The sequence below is a fragment of the Nycticebus coucang genome, chromosome 1, assembly GCF_027406575.1.
Source record: "Nycticebus coucang isolate mNycCou1 chromosome 1, mNycCou1.pri, whole genome shotgun sequence".
In the NCBI taxonomy this organism is placed as follows: Eukaryota; Metazoa; Chordata; class Mammalia; order Primates; family Lorisidae; genus Nycticebus; species Nycticebus coucang.
In genome coordinates, this window is record NC_069780.1 from 11,153,227 (window position 1) to 11,170,853 (window position 17,627).

Genomic DNA, 17,627 nt, shown 5'->3' on the forward strand with positions numbered 1-17,627 from the left:
TCTAAATCTTGGTCTTGTAGGCCAAATAGTGACTCATTTGTAAATGACTAGGTGTGAACAGGCACTTTATATGTGATCTTATCTATATCAACAAGCAGTTGCAACAGCTGCCATGACAAAGCTGTAGGCTACACAACAAATCTATTTTTGTAAGTCTTTGATCTATGCTTTCTTAATCTAGCACCTTTAAATTCATACAACAGTGACCTTGTACAAAGGCTATTTTCTGATTTAGGGTCTGAGGAAGGATCACTCTTTACCATGAAGAATGCTTTCCTGTTAGGTTGCCTGCAACTGGAGGGCTGAGTTGAGCTTTTAACACTCCTTTGTCTCTTGCAAAGTAGTGATTAGCCTCTTATGTCTTCTCTCTTTAAATATAATTAAACAAAACAAGAGTTAGGCTCAGAGAGAAGGTTGGAGACACATATGCAGGATGCTGCCTTTACTTGCTAATTTACCTTTTAATCCAGCAAATTGAGAAAGTGCTTTCCCAAAACACAGGCGATTAGACCCCTGTCAGTTAGGTCCTTGTCAGTTAGTCCAGACCCATTATTTATCAGTGAGGACACTGAAGTTCAAAAAGGTGGGAAGAGTTCCCCCAAGTCCCAGAAACCTGAGGCAAGTGATGTTCAGTTCTTACATTCTTAGACGAATGTTCTTGCAGAGTGTATTTTAAACTTCTCCCATGACCCGAAATCACATGGATCCCAGTTTTTTCTAAATGATGGATTTTCATATTCTTATTAAAAATGGGCTTGTTATCTTGATTATTGATACAAATTAATGAACACAGGGGAGTGTTCAGTAATAATAATATTAAAAAAAAAACACTCTCAATGGCTGAGATTCCTTTGCTGATTTCTGAGAATAGTGCTGCCCATGACAATGGACTAGAATCACATGTACACTCATTTTCAAAATCCAGATGTTGCAGGGGTACACTTGAAATTTATTCAACCATATAAGAGAAACCTGTGAACTTCAAGTGATAACCAGATGGGTAATTGCCTTGCTCATGCATTCAAAGTACGTTTGCTGACTGTAAGTTAATTCTCTCACCACAGCTCACCTGCATTCATTATCACATTGCAAGAACTTAAGGATGCCCATGGTCTTGCAACTGCCACACTCAGGCAAGCTGATAACACACTCTGCCAAACTGACTTTCCCACAGTGATTCATCTAGAGAAGGATGATTTCATGCTAACTTTCATTTTCTCCAAGCAGCGTAGGTGGAAAGAAGGAAAGAAGCAAACTTTGTTTCATGGTAGAAAATCCCCTGGTTCAATGTTCATGGGGAAGCACATAATTCTCTTTCTTTTTTTCTAAGAAATATCAGCTCCCTTCCTCCTCTTAAATTCCCTAAATTATGAACTAAAAATTATTACCTAGGAATCCTAAATTGGATTATGTGCACACAAACTTAAGAATGCTAACAGTTGATAACGATCCAAGACGGCTGCCTCGGACTGTCCAGTACGTAATTCACACATTTGGATGTTTACTCTCGTTAGGATTTTCGGGAACTGAAGCAGGGTTTCAAGCTTGCAAAACAGAATTTCAGCGTGCTGAAGGCTGCTAGCAATTTAAACAAAATTGGCACATGGGATTTTTCTCATTGCATGGAGTTAAAAAATGCATCCTTTAAGAGAAGTTGGTTCTTAAATACGAAATTAGGACAGCGGTCTATTTTGTACAAGACCAGCCTTGTTTGCAGTTTTGAATAACAGTTCTCTAAACCGTGAAGCTTGGATACATAACCCTTGCACCTCAACATCTCTTTTTAAGCATTGAGAAGAGTCAAGTGATCTCAATTACATAAAGCAGAGAAATGTGGCAATTATCCAAAATAAAACCTGGGGGAAGCAGAGGGCACTTTGGCTTGAATTATCCAGAAAGTGCCTGAATTTTCCATTAAAACTCAGAAGCACAAGTCTGACAAAAGTCTTTTTAAAATGTCTTCAGGGTAAAGCTAATATGATAGGCATGTATTTGTGAGTTAGTTGTGTAAGTGTAGTTAGTAGTTTCCAGGTCACTAACCACATTTTTTTCCAGGAAACAAACTCAGGAATTCCTTTGAACCTTTAGCTCCAATAGAAAATGAGTCTAAGCCTCTTTTCTATTCCCAGTTGCACACTGTCCATCACAATAGTAAGACATGTTTGGGATAGAGGCAGGCATTGTCTTTTGCTGAGACAGACCACAGGGTAAACAAACAGCACCCAAGTGAAAGGCGAAGGATGTTAATTATCGACATCTTACGTGGTTTAGCAACTCAGCTTCCAGTGGTGGGCCGTATTTTCTTGAGATTCTACATACAGGGTGTGTGTGAATAGCAGTTAGAAAAAGCAGTTACAAAAAAAAAAAAAGGAGAAGAAGCAAAAGTATATGTGAAAAAAGAGAAGAATATGAGGAAATGGCAGAGGTACCAGAGTGAGGTGAAGTGTAGAAGCAAAAAGGCTTCGAAGACAAGACGGCATGACAAGTTTCTGTTGTTTTTATTAGATGAAAGGTCGGCCACTCTGGCTTGTGTCCTCAGAAACAAGGGATGTGTCAGGAGTCAGTATTGCTTTGCTAAACCAAACTTGTTCTGAGTTCCCCCTCCCCCAAGTTCCAGCTCCAAGCCTGCCACTTGGAGATGCACAGCTTTGAGATGCACGGTGTCGCACTGCGTGGTGTGGCCTGTCTGGGCAGAGCGCATCCTGAGTCAGCCTGCTGACTGATATGGCCTGGTGCTGTTGATATATATTTCTCCAGGTTCCACCCAGCCACAGAAATTATAAATGCACCCATAAACCCACTGGAGAATCCGACACAGATGCCAAAAATGAGAGAATTTAAATGATTTCCACAAACACATCAGTACAGTGCGTAAACTTCTGGCTTATCTGGGCATAAAAATGAGAGGCTATGTACGAGAATGGTAGCTCAGTCTGTGAAAAGTAATGCCAGAGTTTTTCAGCAGCCACACTTTCAGGTATCTAATGCAAATAATAGAGATCTTGCAGCATTTTTGTTAACTATCTTTGTAATGCTCAAAAAAAAAAAAAAATACCCACTTAGATCAGTGGAGTAAACTTTCTGTCAAGTGTCAGAAAGTAAATATTTGAGGCTTTGCAAGCCATATGGTCTCTGTCACAAGTATAAGACTCTGCAGTTGTAGGAGAGAACAGCCAGAAGGAAATACATGAATAAGAGAGTGTGGCCCCCTGCCAATAAAACTTCATTCACGGGCACGGAAATTTGAATTTCCATGGAATGTCATGTCACAAAATATTCTCCTTGACTTTTTTCAATCCTTGTTACCTTGTGGGCTGCACAAAACAAGCAGCTGGCTAGATCTGGCCATCAGCCCATCGTCTGCTGACCCTGGTGTAGATGAGTGAAAGATAAACGTGGCTGTCACAGCAATAACTAAAGTGATACAGACTCGGGAAAGGCAGGATTGTGGGATTGTATTAAATGTGTTTTTTCATTTTCTGTATCTTGTGACATTCTGACATCTTAAAAATCTTGCCATTAGAAGAGAGACTGACTCTCCCAGGACAACCCAATTCTTAGAGACAGCAAGTGGCTGAGAATGTACCCCCAGCAACCCCCGTGGTATCTAACTCCCACACACCATGGCAATATCGAAATTGCCCGACCTCCCACACCCAGGTAGAGACAAGCAGAGACCACCCCCTACCGCCGGGAGCCTGCTGGGATCTTTGGGATCTTCAGACTCACCGGTCCTAAACTGCTTACCTTGCCTTGCTTTGCCTTTCCTGGAAACTTCAGTCAAGGCCACGGCCTGGGCTTAAGGCTCCTGACCGACACTGGCACTTCCCCTATGCCCCCTTCTCTCAGGAAATGTGAGTAATAATCTCTCATTGGCATTGGCCTTACTCAGTTACTCCCATAAATTAAAATCTCAGCCTTGCTAGTCTATGTAGGATCCCAAGACCAGCTTCAGCTTCACCTGAGCCCCTCCTCAGAGCTACAGGACTAAAATCTGTAGGTAAATGAAATCCCCAGGTTCCCTGTGAGGATACTGAAGTCTGTGATGCCTTCATGGTGGGGTTCAAACCGGAAATCTGGAATTAGGAGGCTAAGTCCAACTCTGTGCGCATCTCATTAACTACGTGGCCTTGGACAAATTATTATTATTTTAATAATTGTTTCCATTCCCTAATGAGTGGGGGATGATGATGACAGATCTACGCTAAACACTTAAGGGCCTGGTGAATGATTTTATTAAATGCTTGCTGTTATTCATTCTTAGAAAATAAATGCCCACACGCATACTCTCAAGGCAACTTCCTCAAGGAATGGCACACTGTTAATTGTTAGCTCGTCATTTGAGTTGATCTGCGGTGACTATAGCAGACCCCTCCCCCCACCCCCAATTCCACCCATGAAAGAAAAGAACCAAGCCACAACTCCTGGCCGCAAAGTGTAAAATATATTGATGACTGTAAAGGGACAACTCGGAGAGACTTTAGTCTGCTGAGATGACGCACAGTGGCATACAATACACGCTCTGTTTTCTGGAACCACGTCATTAAGTTTTCAAATACATCTCTGTTTTGAACATTTTGAACATGGTGTTTTTTGTTTTTTTCTCAGCATGGATTGCTACTCTACAGTTTCTCCTAGAGTGGATAAATAGAACAGTTGTTTGCAGAGCGAGGACAGACTTATTTAGATATTTAACAAGGTGCATTATTTCGTAATTAGATCAACCACGGAGTTAACGGTAAGGTGTTTGTCATTTGTTTCCTTCACTGTGACAGTGGGGGTGGTGGCGACTTTTCCAATTTATTCTTTGTTGACATGTTTAGTCACCAACAGACTCCGAAAACTAATGAAAAATAATAGTGGGTTAAAAAAAATTAAACCGTAATTATGCCATGGATTTTCCCAAGACCCTTACAGTCAGATCATTTAAATTTACAAGAGGAAAAAAATAAAATAGGCATCATGGAAAACAAAATAAAAAAAAAAAAAAACTACCGAAAAATACATCTGTAGAACACAGTGGTCACTTGTAAACTGCTCAGAAGGGCATGAAAAAAAAGGTCCTTCCAGCACGTGAAGCAGACCATTGAAACTCTGCTTTTTTCCCTTTCCTAGTGGCTATTTTCCTACCACAGTGTGGAGCTTCATTATTATATTAAATAACTTATACGGGTAAAAAGGAGTTTGCTAACCAGCAGCCAACTCAAAACCTCGTAGGAAGAGGGGGAGAGAGATTCACAACACATCACACACTACGGGGAAGCAGAGCCCACCGTCCCTCCTCTGGCAACACTGATTGAGGCTAGGGTTGGGATCCGCGTGGAGGGTTTTTAGATCCTCTCCCTCCCCTCCCTTTTTCATTTAAGTTAACAAAGAAACATGGGCTTCCTAAGAGCCGGGCAAGTCCCATTAGCAGCAAATGTTCAACCAAATAATAATAAAAACACACACATAAAAGAAAGCTCCATCCAGGTGCAGAGCTGTGATTCACATGGAAATTCCAGGAGATGAGTCATGTGCAGAGCTGGGATCTTCAGAGGATTCTTTCTCAAGTGTCTTCAGTGAACATTTCAGTCTCACAAAGTCTGAGTCCATCTGCATAAGTTCCTCATCTGCTCTTGACTGAGCTTGTTCGCTTAGCCAACTGGAGCAGTCCGATGACTGCGGGGTCTTGGTGATTCTTCCGAGTACCACATGCCAGAAAACAAAGGCCGGCCCCTCCGTGATTTGCAGGATGCAGCGGCAGCAGCCAGCGGCACAGCAACAGCAACCAGATCCCACATGTTAAACCCTGCCTAGGAGGCTTGACCTGAATAGTAAAGAAAACAACATAAGATAATGTGGCTGACTGTGCAAGCTAGGAATAAAATGCCTTACCTAATGCTAATTTTATCTTTCCCATAGTTTAAATTTGATTTTACATAATCAAAAACAGGTAGGAAAAAAAAAATCAAGCTTTTAAATCTTTACTGGTTCTTTGGGGAAACTGCTAGTCACTTCAAAACAAATATTAATGGAGATGGCAAAGGCTTTGTTTATTATAGATAAGTCTGTATCTTGAGTGAGTTTATATTATAATAAAAACAAAAAATCAAAATCATTAATGATAAAGAGCTTTTAGGTATGTGCTGGCCTTATCCCAGATAGGTTTACTTAGTGAGTACATAGAAGCATCTTTACAACACATTCTGTGAACCCTGGGAATGTTTAAGTGGTCATTGACAAGAAGGGTGTCTGCCCCCAGAGGTGCGCTGGTTGGTGCCATGGAAGAACCTGAGTGTCTGCAAAGAATAGCTCTGGGACCAACAGGAAAAGCAGCTATGTAAGGGTATCTTACTGTCCTGAAAGCTGATGCATATCTAAGTTTCCAGGGAGGTACTGTATTCTAGAACACAGTCGGCTATCTGTATCCTTGGATTTTGCATCTTCTATCTATTCAATCAACCATTGATCAAAGATATTTGAAAAAAAATTGTGTCTGTAGTGAATATATACAGACTTTTTTCTTGTCATTATTCCCTAAACAATACAGTGTAACAACTATTAACGCAGCATTTACAACTAGGTGCAAATTCTTACCAGAATTATTGCTGAGAATTTTTACGTTGGTACAACTGCAGATGTGATTGACACTAGATATGGTAAGTAATCTAGAGATGGTTTAAAGTACACAGGAGGATGTGTGGAGGTTATAATGCAAACCCTACTCCACTTTATATCGGGGACATGAGTATTCTCAGAGGTGGGTCCTGGGAGCATGTCCCCCAGATACCAAAAGATGATTATACTTAATCTTACCATACATTTAACTTGTGTGGTTTTGTAAATTACAATAGCCATTTCATTTTGTTTAGCCTCTTTGTGGTTTCTAACAACACCTGCAGAAACTCGGTGGATGCAAGGATGCTGCAGGAACTTGGGCTGACCAGCAATGGCCAGCAAGACACAGTGTCCTGTGCTGGGGTGGATATGGGGGGAGGCCCTGTGCTTGACCTCATGGGGCTTACACAGCAGCAGGGGAAAGAATCACACTACACAAACAACGTGAGGCTGGTCCTAAGAGAGGAAGACGGTCTGATGTGCGTGTGGTTCAGGGGCAGCTCTTCCTGGGGAAAATGGGCCAGGAAGGGGGAGGCATTGCAGCTGGGCCACAAGGCCAGGCAGGATACGGACAAGCTGGAGCCCAGGGCTTAACAGACACGAAGCAGAGGGGCGGGGGTGGTAGGGGTAGGGGTGGGGGTGGTAGTGGTATGTCTTCAAGGCCCTTGAAAAAACAACTTTAACATGGAAATTATCTTTTGTACCTAAGAACATATGGTCACTGTGTTTATATACACAGTCTCTTATAAACCATTTATTTTATTTGGACCACTGCTAGTCCCCCAAGAGTTCTTACCAGATACATTATTGCTGAGAACTTTTAAGTTGGTACAACTGCAGATTGATTCATGAACCCATTTCTGAATTTAAGCCAGTATACCTACTTTTTTGCCTCATATTTCTAAATTCTCCACTAAATTCTTTGGTTACCTTTCAGCCAGTCAAATGTTAAACGTTATTGTGGACTGCGTGAGGAGTGCATACAGACATGGGAAGAGATCAGACAATTCAACCGTCAGCTTCCACTACCAAAACTCTGACATCTGAACTTTCTCGACCCAGCTATTATGTCCACAGGAATATATCATCAAAGAATAACAACTAGAGACAGGGCGCAGTGGCTCACGCCTATGATCCCAGCACTCTCGGAGGCCAGGGCAGGAGGATCACTTGAGCTTAGGAGGTTAAGACCAGCCTGGGCAAGAGTAAGACCATCTCTACTAAAATAGAAAAGGTAGAAAAGCCAGGTGTTGTGGTACACACTTGTAGTGCTACTCAGGAAGATGAGGCAGGAGAATCATTTGAGACTAGGAGCTGGAGGTTGTAGTGAGCTACTATCACTCCTCTGCACTCTAGTCAGGGCAACAGACTCTGTCTCAAAATAACAATGATAATAATAATAATACAACTAGGGCGGCGCCTGTGGCTCAGTGAGTAGGGTGCCGGCCCCATATGCCGAGGGTGGTGGGTTCAAACCCAGCCCTGGCCAAACTGCAACAAAAAAATAGCTGGGCGTTGTGGCGGGCGCCTGTAGTCCCAGCTGCTCGGAGGCTGAGGCAAGAGAATCGCGTAAGCCCAAGAGATAGAGGTTGCTGTGAGCAGTGTGACGCCACGGCACTCTACCTGAGGGCGGTACAGTGAGACTCTGTCTCTACAAAAAAAAATAATAATAATAATACAACTAGAAAAGAGTTGTAGAAAGGTCTGGATTATTTTAATATGTTTAGACACTACAGGTAATGAAGATACAAGCTATCATTTATACAAAGCCAATTTGCTGGCCAATTTTTTACAATATCTAAGTAACAATAGCTAAGCTCTACTCAGGGGCCTTACCAAAGTGAATGTTTTTAAAAAACAGAAAAGGGGGATTTAAAAAAAAAAAAGGCCAGAAGGCAAAATTTATCTAAAAATGATAAGAGTAATTCTCAAATATTTTATTCAGTAAGATACATACTCCGAGGCTTATGAATAATATTAAAAAGCATAGGAAACATCTTTAAATATAAAAATAAAGTAATACAAGGTTAAAATGTACCAGTGGCAGGTGCAATATTTTATAAGGAATGTATTTCCACACCAGCCCAGCAAGCCTGTTACAGTCCATCACTCCTTCTTGGTGTCCTCGTGTGTCTGGAGATACGAGAAATGTCTCCACACCTTTACCTATCACTGTGACTTGTTCTAAGGCTAATAAACCAAAGCCTTCATACCTCTATCCCTTGTCATTGAGAGGTACGAAGGTAGCCTAGATTTTCCTTTAAAACAAAACCAAGCTATGAGATATCACAGCTATGAGATGTCACAATATGAGACATCTTGGTTCACAAAATCACTATTTATTCTGGTATCAAATATAAGGAAAGCACCCAAATAGCTCTGGAACCATAGAATGAAGAAGAAAAAGTACACTTATCAACCCCAGTAGAAAAACATATTCCAAGAGCTTTTTTTTAGTAGAAATGATAGCAATTTTGATTATATTATACTATAGTCTAGACTGCTTTTGCCTCTTAAAGTATCTCTAATGTTTAAAATACAAATTTAACCCTATCCTAATTTTGTTTGAAAATACATTTGTTTCAAACTGCTACCTATTAATAGAGCAAAATATTTAAATTTGAAAAGAAAAACCCTCCAGGTTATGTTTAAAGTCCCAACTTTCCCTCAAATTAAAGAGGGGATTGAGATCTTTTGGTAAGTGACAAACCCAACTTTACCAAGCCAACTGGTATGTACTTCTTTTTTATTTCAGGTTAAATAAATTTCTAATGTTAAAACTATTCAGAAATAAAGCCTGAACTTCTGATCCAAATTTTAGACACAGAAAATCAGTCATTTTTTTTTTCTAAAAATAACATACTGTGAGGTAATTTTAGTTCCTCATTCCATTAAATAATGAGAGAGAAAAGAAAAGTCACTGTATATCTGCCAGTATAGAAAAAAGAAAGAAAGGAAATAAAACTAAATAATAGCAATAAGAATTCTAAGCCACAGCAACCCAGGTAACAGCCAAGAACGTGCAGACAACTTACAACAGGAAGGCAGCGACTTCCCGCAGAAAGCACGCGGCTTTCTTCAAGTACACCAGCCTTCCCTTCAGACTGGTGCGGTAGTAAGAAACAGTGAGACTCACCTTAAAGACTTCCATCTGTCTTTCTCTATGTGATTTTCAGGTCCTTCACTCTCATACGAAGCCAAGTAGAGAGCTACAATCAACCCAAAGAAAGTGTGTTAACACTGAAGCCTTCTGACACACATGCCCACTCCATCCCTTATTCACCTGGAGGCAAACCCTATAGCAAAGCACACTTTTAAAACATCAAATTGTGGCCAGGCGCAATGGCTCACACCAGTAATCCTAGCACTCTGGGAGGCTGAGGAGGGTGGATAGCTTGAGCTCAGGACTTCAAGACCAGTCTGAGCAAGATGGAGTCCCTATCTCTTGTAAAAATAGAAAACCTAGCCAAGCATTGTGGCAGGTGCCTGTAGTCCCAACTACTTGGGAGGCTGAGGCAAGAGGATCCTGTGAGCCCAGGAGTCCAGTTTGAAGTTTCTGTGAGCTATGATGCCATGGCACTCTACCCAGGGCAACAGAATGAGACTCTCATCTCAAAATAAATAAATAAATAAACAAATAAATAAATAAATGAATAAATAAAATATCTAATCATGACTGAGAAGCTTCATGAGAAACAGAGTATAACTGTGCCTCCGATTGACCATCTCAACAAAAACACAATGGCCTCTAAGTCAGAAAGGCATTTAATTAACTAAGAATTTATGAGGCAAAAGAGCATACAAAATGTAAGCCAAATGATGCTGTCATTCAGATTTATGTTCTTTACAAAGAAAAGGATGGGGATTCTTTCCCGGTAGCCTTGTTTTGTTTTATTTTGTTTTTTAAGCCCTTAGTAGTAATTTAAATCAGAAAGACTCTTCATCCAAAACTTTAAAAGTTTGTTATTAATCCCATTTACTGAGATTAAAAACAATCAAGCCTCCCCCCCCCACCAAGAGTAGGTAATATTAATTCAAAATGTTCTTCAGATATTATTGCAAATAGTATCAATCTACTATGAGAAATTGTTAGTTAATAGGTGCTACAAAGTCCTATAATATTAGAATGTAACAAATCAGTAGGATACATCCCCAAATCTTTTTTGAACTTTCTCGTTTGGTAAGTTTTTTTCTGTATACATTCAATCACTTTTCTATCTCAAATTCCTTAATGTTTTAACAGATCAAGACTTTCCACTGCTTTTTCTGAATAGCAGAGGGTACCAATTCACTGTTCTGGGTTTTTCCTTCCCAAATTATCTTGATGATCAACATATTACAAAATACGTTTTTCTTTACTAAAGCCCAAATGAGAGGGAAAAAACATCCTTCAATAACTCCATTTGTGCCCAAAGATCTGCAGGCTCTGATATTTTAAAGAATGTTTAAACACAGAAACATACTGTTTATGGGTGAGAAGTAAGTGAAAGTATTTTAAGGATAAATCTTCAGGTCTTCTCCTATACGGAGAACTCTTAAGATAGAACAGACCAGAGGGCAGGCCCCACGTTACATGAGGAAGCCAGCACCAGGTATTTCTATTCTAATTCCCTCCACGTAGGGTTTGGGGACGCTGGCGGCAGCTCCACGGCGTGGCCTCACCATCTTCACTGAAGACTGGAACTGTGAGCAGATACTGCAAAATTTTCCGGTCCCTCTCAAATGGACACTCCACTTGTTTCCACGTCATAAATTCGCTCACTTGTTTGGCCAGTTCCCAAAATTTCTGGGAAAGAATAAAAGAATTGAAAGGCAGTTATCAAAAATTATGAGCTTGGACATGATGATTTCATTTAAAATGCTTCCTTTTGGTGTTTAATCTTCTGAATTATATACTCTTCTTAATTTAATAAAAATTACATTTGCTAATACAGGTAAAAATTTACTCAAGTTCCCTCAGATAATAATAATGATGATAATGGCGATAATTAATAATAGTGCAATTACTCTACGCCGCTTGCTATTGTTAATTTCTTACAAAATAGTAAAGAAAGAGAAAAATCTGTTCTCAAACTGCAGAACCTGCTTTGGCTGCTGGGCCCGGATGCAATGCTGGCCAATCTGCCCCTCTCCCTGTGGCTCGGATTTCTGTGTCCTACATTATTACACTCACCTCAAAATTGACATGGCCATTTGGAAGGCGGTTGGCGCAGCCCTCATTGAGGAAATAAATGTCTTTGATTAAGAGGCTGAAGAATGGTATCACAATCTAGAGAGAAACAAAGATTCTGGTTAATTTTGAGGAATAAACACTTAGGCTCTCATCAAATAATACAAGAGATTCATGAACGATGTTAACTTTGGATTACATGACAGCCATAATGACTTAGGGGACAAAGTTTTGTTTTTTACATGACAGCATTTTCCTCCCTTACATTATTTTGTTTAAAACACAAATGCTGTTCATAACCAAAACACAGCAAAGACAGGTGGTGTCGGGAAGTGGATAGTTTAGGGATTTGCCTATCGTTTTTTCTATTTCGCTCAATACAGCAGCATACAATAAAATCTAAACCATTTAGCTATAATTAAAGAAAAGTATCTAAAGGAACTAAAAGTAAAAGGAACTAAAGGAACTAAAAGTACCTAGAGGAACTCCCGCTTCTCATTCAGCAACCCCTTGCCAAAATAGTAATAGAATACCTATCTCTGCAGGTACTAAGATTCTAAGATGTGTGACCCACCTCTTGCTAGAATCGGTAGGGCTGTATTATTTAGACAGTACATATCAGATGAACCTTTTTTAGGTGAACATTTTTGCTCAAGGCTGGGTGTGGTGGCTCACGCCTGTATCCGAACACTCTGGGAAGCCGAGGTGGGTGGACTGAGCTCACAAGTTCAAGTCCAGCCTGAGCAACAGCAGTCTCTAAAAATAGCCGGATGTTGTGGCAGGAGCCTATAATCCCAGCTACTCAGAAGGCTGAGGCAAGAGGATAGCTTAAGCCCAAGAGTTTGAAGCTGCTGTGAGCTATGACACCACTGCACTCTACCAAGGGCGACAAAGTGAGACTGTCTCAAAAAAAGGAGAAGACATTGCTCAAGATAATGTGAGAGCTCAAGGTTTTAGGCAATAGTTGCTACAGACTTCCTATGAAGTAAACCTGGCCTGTGTAGGACAGAACACGTCCGCACCTGCTCTCCTGGGAAATCACCTAAGAAGTCCTTGCACAATACACTGTGAGGCAGACGTGCCCCAAGTGAAAGAGGAATACAAACATGTAAATTAGAACTAATGGTTGTTTAAAAAGAATATGCCCTCTTTAATAATATCTGTTGCCTCAATTCTCTGATTTGATGAAGCAATCTTACTACTTCATTAATTAACCTGCACCTTAAATCATATTAAACCCACAATGAGCAGAGAACACAGATCAAATATAGCAATTTCCACTTTCTCTCAAATTCCAAAATATTTTAATAATTCCAGATTTTCTTTAATGCAGAAAGTACAGATTTTAGGCGTATCTTGTTTCTCAACATCAGAGTTTTTTTTTTTTTTCCTTAAGCTTATAACTTATGTATGACTTGTACATTAAATGAATGGAAAAACATACTTTTTGGCTCACACATAAAAATATTAAGTATCAATTCACTTCTACAGAGAGATTCAGATTTTTCCCTAAAGTCATTAAAATAAAAATAAGCTTTATTTTTTGTTTAATTGATCTCTGAAAATAACCAAAATGAGACTTCAGTTTTGACAGCCCACTTGAATATACTTTTAACCATTAGCTACTGTCTGCAAAAGTCTCTAAAACTGATTAGGAAAGATGTCATCACCTCTCTTTCTATTATTATTGGCCATTTCTCTATTATGTTAGAACTAAACAGTCATGGTAACAATGATAGACGTACGCTTGAACCTTGTCTCTTTGAAAGACTACTGGTGAGAAATGCTGGGTTTTCACCTTGTCAGACGTTAATTTAAAATTTGACTCCAGAATCTGCTGATGGTATAAGCTAAGTGTTGGCCAACTGTGGCCTGAGGGGCCTTTTTGTATAGCCTAGAAGCAACATATTTTACATTTTTAAGTGGCTGTAAAAAAATATTTCACAATTCATGAAAATTATATGAAATTTAAATTAAAATGGAGCACAAGCATGCTCACTCACCTACATACTGTCTGTGTGGAATCTCGTGCTATCACAGCCAAGGTGATTGTGCACTTATAAGATGGTAAGGATACATCGTCATAAGGGAAAGGGCACACACGTCCCCAGGGAAATAAGAACAAAATCATAATCAAAATGTAATTGTGGGTATTATGACAGCTTTCAGGCACCAACTTCACTGCTGTGTTCCACTGCTGGTGATGAGCTTGAGACTCATGTGCTGCTGATCATTTACTGTCTGACACTGATGTTTGAACTTGCTGTGAGTTCGGGTCATGTGCCCACAGCTACATTACGAATTCTAGATGGCAGAGGCGTTAATTTACATGATTTTTGCATTCGTGGGTGCCTGCAAGATGCTGCCATATTGATTGTCTAAATCAGTCTTTCAAGGAAACAGAAATAAAACTAATCTGGCGTAAGCTACTTTACTGCTCATTTCTTATGCCCAAAAACAAGAAAAAACATTCCCACGGGCTTCTTCAACTTCTCATTTATTCATGGGTAATTTCCTTCAGATCTACAGTCCCTACGCAAAGTACAACAAAGATCAGAAGATTATAGGACTTTGGATTTCCCCAAGCTAAGTGTATGGAAAGAATATCAGTAGGAGAGAGTAAAAATTTCATTTCTAGAAGGTATTGCCAATGATGTCTTTAGTGAGAAAACCTCTCAAGTAATAATATTTTCCAACTACCTTTCAAAATATTCTTAACTCAAAGACTCAGCCACTACACCTTAAAGATAATATCAGTCCCAAACCTAGACATGAATGCTGAGGAACAGAGAAAGGTTCTAGGAACAAAACTGAATGGCAAAAGGATGTGAAACCACGCGACCGCATGAGGAAAAAACCTGCAGACGTAAGTAAGTGCCCATCGGAAACAACAGCTATTCAGAGAACAATCAAGGGCTCCCGGGCAGAAGACAGATTTGATCTGTTCCATGGCAGGTGCCTAGAGATGTGCCCCTCTGCCACACACACTTGTTATCCGAGAGAATATCACAGATTCTATGGCTCCAGTTACATTGCCAGGAAAACCGTAAAATAGTAGGTTACTGTGGAACAAAGCCCCCCGACCTCAATAAAGAAAACAGAAGCCAATTGTCCTGAATAAAGATGGAGTTAGCCATAAATGCTTTCAGTCTTAGCCTTTGAGATCAATTGTAAAAAAGAAATGGCATACTTTTAAAACAGCTGTGATTTCATTTGTCTTCCCAACTACAGGGTATAACTCATATGTTCACACAGAACTTGTTTTTAAAAAATAACAAAATAAAAGCAGACCATTTATGAAATGATGTAAAGGGTGTATACTCGGGACTTCAAGGCAAAGCCGTTAGAGTCCCACGGTCATCTTTTTGTGGGGTTGGGCTTCAGAATTACTTTGGCCAATGCTGCAGCTCCCTACTGACAGACAAGATTCCATGGCTCCCCACGGAAGCAAAGCCCACCCAACTCTGGCGGAGGCCATGCAGGGGGGGCCTCCTGCCCAACCCGCACAGGCAATGAGCCTCTAGTGTGTCCGTACAGTCCAGGGTGCCGAGGTCTTCCTGAGACTGTGCTGATTGTCAGAAGCTTACAAACCCTCTGCTTAGATCTTTTCCCAGTCTGGTCATGGGAGTACTGGCGTGCGGGCAAGTGAAAAAGGAAGAGGCGGTAAACGCAGTCAGGTTCTAGTAAGTCTCATCTCGCCGTCATCCCTTCTCTTACCTCGTAAGTTTCTTTAGTTAAAAAAGAGTCAGAGTCAAAATAATTACAGTATCTCTTAAATACTATCAGCACTAATATTTTGGATTTGGTTAAGAACAAATGTAGCATTTTTTAAAGGTGAAGTTTTGTGTTTTTTTTTTTTATTTTAGGTTTTTGAGCTTCTGCTTTTGGGAAGGGGGAAGTGATAGGTAAGCTGTGGATTTTCTTTTCTTTTTTTTTTTCCGTAGGGACAGAGTCTCACTTTCCGGCCCTCGGTAGAGTGCCATGACATCACAGGACTCACAGCAACCTCCAGCTCTTGGGCTTACGCGATTCTCCTGTCTCAGCCTCCCGAGCAGCTGGGACTATAGGCACCCGCCACGACGCCTGGCTATTTTTTTTGGTTGCAGTTTGGCCGGGCCTGGGTTTGAACCCTCCACCTGGGTATATGGGACTGGCGCCCTAGTCACTGAGCCACAGGCATCACCCAGCTGTGGATTTTCTTTAACCCCTCGTGTTCTTTGATTTGTTGAAGATACAGTTTAAGTTAAAAGACAGAATCTAAACAGAAAATAACCTCTATCAAGCAAACTGCATTAGCCTATCACTAACCAGGTATTCTTTTCTCAAATAACATGATCACCAAATGTCGAAACCACTTATTCTTCCCCATCATGGAAATGTGACACTGAAATGTGCCCAGACAGGACCCTCAGAATGAAGTGCGTCAGACGCAGGATGTCCTCAACTTGTCTGAGACCCTGGTAGCGGGAGCAAGGACCATTAATTTCTCAGACTTCACCCTTGCACTTTTTCTACCACTCACGTAATCCACTTAGTAACAGCAGGCCTAAGGCTACATCAACTAACCTACTTTCTGAAAATAAACGACTTAAACATGGGAGGTAAGGTAATTCTTTTAAGAGAAAAGGTTACATCAAGTCAGCTACCTTGTGCAGAGCTTTAAATATCTCTTCCCCACTAAACCTAATTACTCTCTAATGGTCTGCTTAGTCACATTAACATGACTTAATTTATTGGTCAAAACACAACTAAGACGTGCTAAAGAATAATCATGTAAGTAATGTAATAATGACACAGAAACATACATTTGCAAAGTTCTACACATGTCAGCTTTCCCTTTCCACGGGCCGACTTCCCTTTAGATCCCCCTCTCCGTGAGGCCAGTGATCACATTTCTACAGTATGCACCTTCTCTTTCGCAGATCTGAACAAGTGGAAAAAGATCTGGGTAGTATCCCCATAGCCCTTCAATGTGCAGCACGGCAAGACGACCACAACCCACACACAACTTTAAGAGCCCACCTTTTCTCTGCTACTGTGAGCAGTTAAAGACCTTTGTGCTGCCCCACGAAGAGCTGTTCGGTAATTATAGAAATTGCTTGAAGGGTCCATCTGATGCTATAGATAAAAAAGAGAAGAGTATTAACTAATTACTTCTCACCTGTAGGAAGTTTACAAGATCACACATTTAGCTGTATACGTATAAAAGCATCAAAATAAGTTGGGGAAGTCAGTAGCAATATGGTCTATCCCTCTCATACACACACGTGCATGGAAATACATTAAAACACAACTGCTTTCTTTCCTGAGGTTTGGTGTATTTATTACAAGCTGATGTCAGTTTCAATGTTGTTAAACCTAAACCACATTCTTTCTAGCCTCATCGTTGAGATTAAACCTAAAAATTGAGTCAAATGCTAGCATCGGAGACATTTCTTAGTCTCATTGGGAGGGCAATGGCCAGTGGCGATTAGCCATGTGCAGTGATCCCAAACATGGCAGAGTGAACTTGTGCTTTGCATTTGGTATAAGTCATTTACAAATAATGGAAGCATACCATTTTGCGGAAGAAAAAATAATTATTAAAATAAGCGTGAATCAAACATCACAGAATACATCTAATAATGATGCCCAATGTAGGGGAAAATTTGGGAAAGGACACTTTCTTTTTTTCTCCCTAAAGATAGTGTTCCAAGCACCAACATATCAAGGGAATTCCAAGATGAAATAATTCACAGATAGCCTTGTGCACAATTCTTACTATCCTCAGGTTTATAGGGAAAGGCTTTGTCACAAGTCAGCTAAATCTACTGAAAGGACGATGAATGAATGTTTCTGTGGGGATGGGGAACTCCTC

The 17,627-nt window shown here is 40.4% G+C and overlaps 1 protein-coding gene across 6 annotated transcripts in view; it reads right to left on the reverse strand.

The window, feature by feature from the left end:
- Window positions 1-4,425: 4,425 nt before the first annotated feature.
- Window positions 4,426-17,627, reverse strand: part of RASGEF1B (RasGEF domain family member 1B) — a 608,630-nt gene continuing 595,428 nt past the window's right edge. For all 6 annotated transcript variants that reach the window (XM_053592868.1, XM_053592801.1, XM_053592987.1 and 3 more), the window contains 5 exons: window positions 16,793-16,888; window positions 11,774-11,869; window positions 11,263-11,386; window positions 9,737-9,809; window positions 4,426-5,809 (listed from right to left, as the gene is read on the reverse strand). In XM_053592868.1, coding sequence (XP_053448843.1) covers window positions 5,785-5,809; window positions 9,737-9,809; window positions 11,263-11,386; window positions 11,774-11,869; window positions 16,793-16,888 — 414 coding nt within the window. In that variant the 3' untranslated portion in view covers window positions 4,426-5,784. The remainder of the gene's footprint in view (window positions 5,810-9,736; window positions 9,810-11,262; window positions 11,387-11,773; window positions 11,870-16,792; window positions 16,889-17,627) is intronic.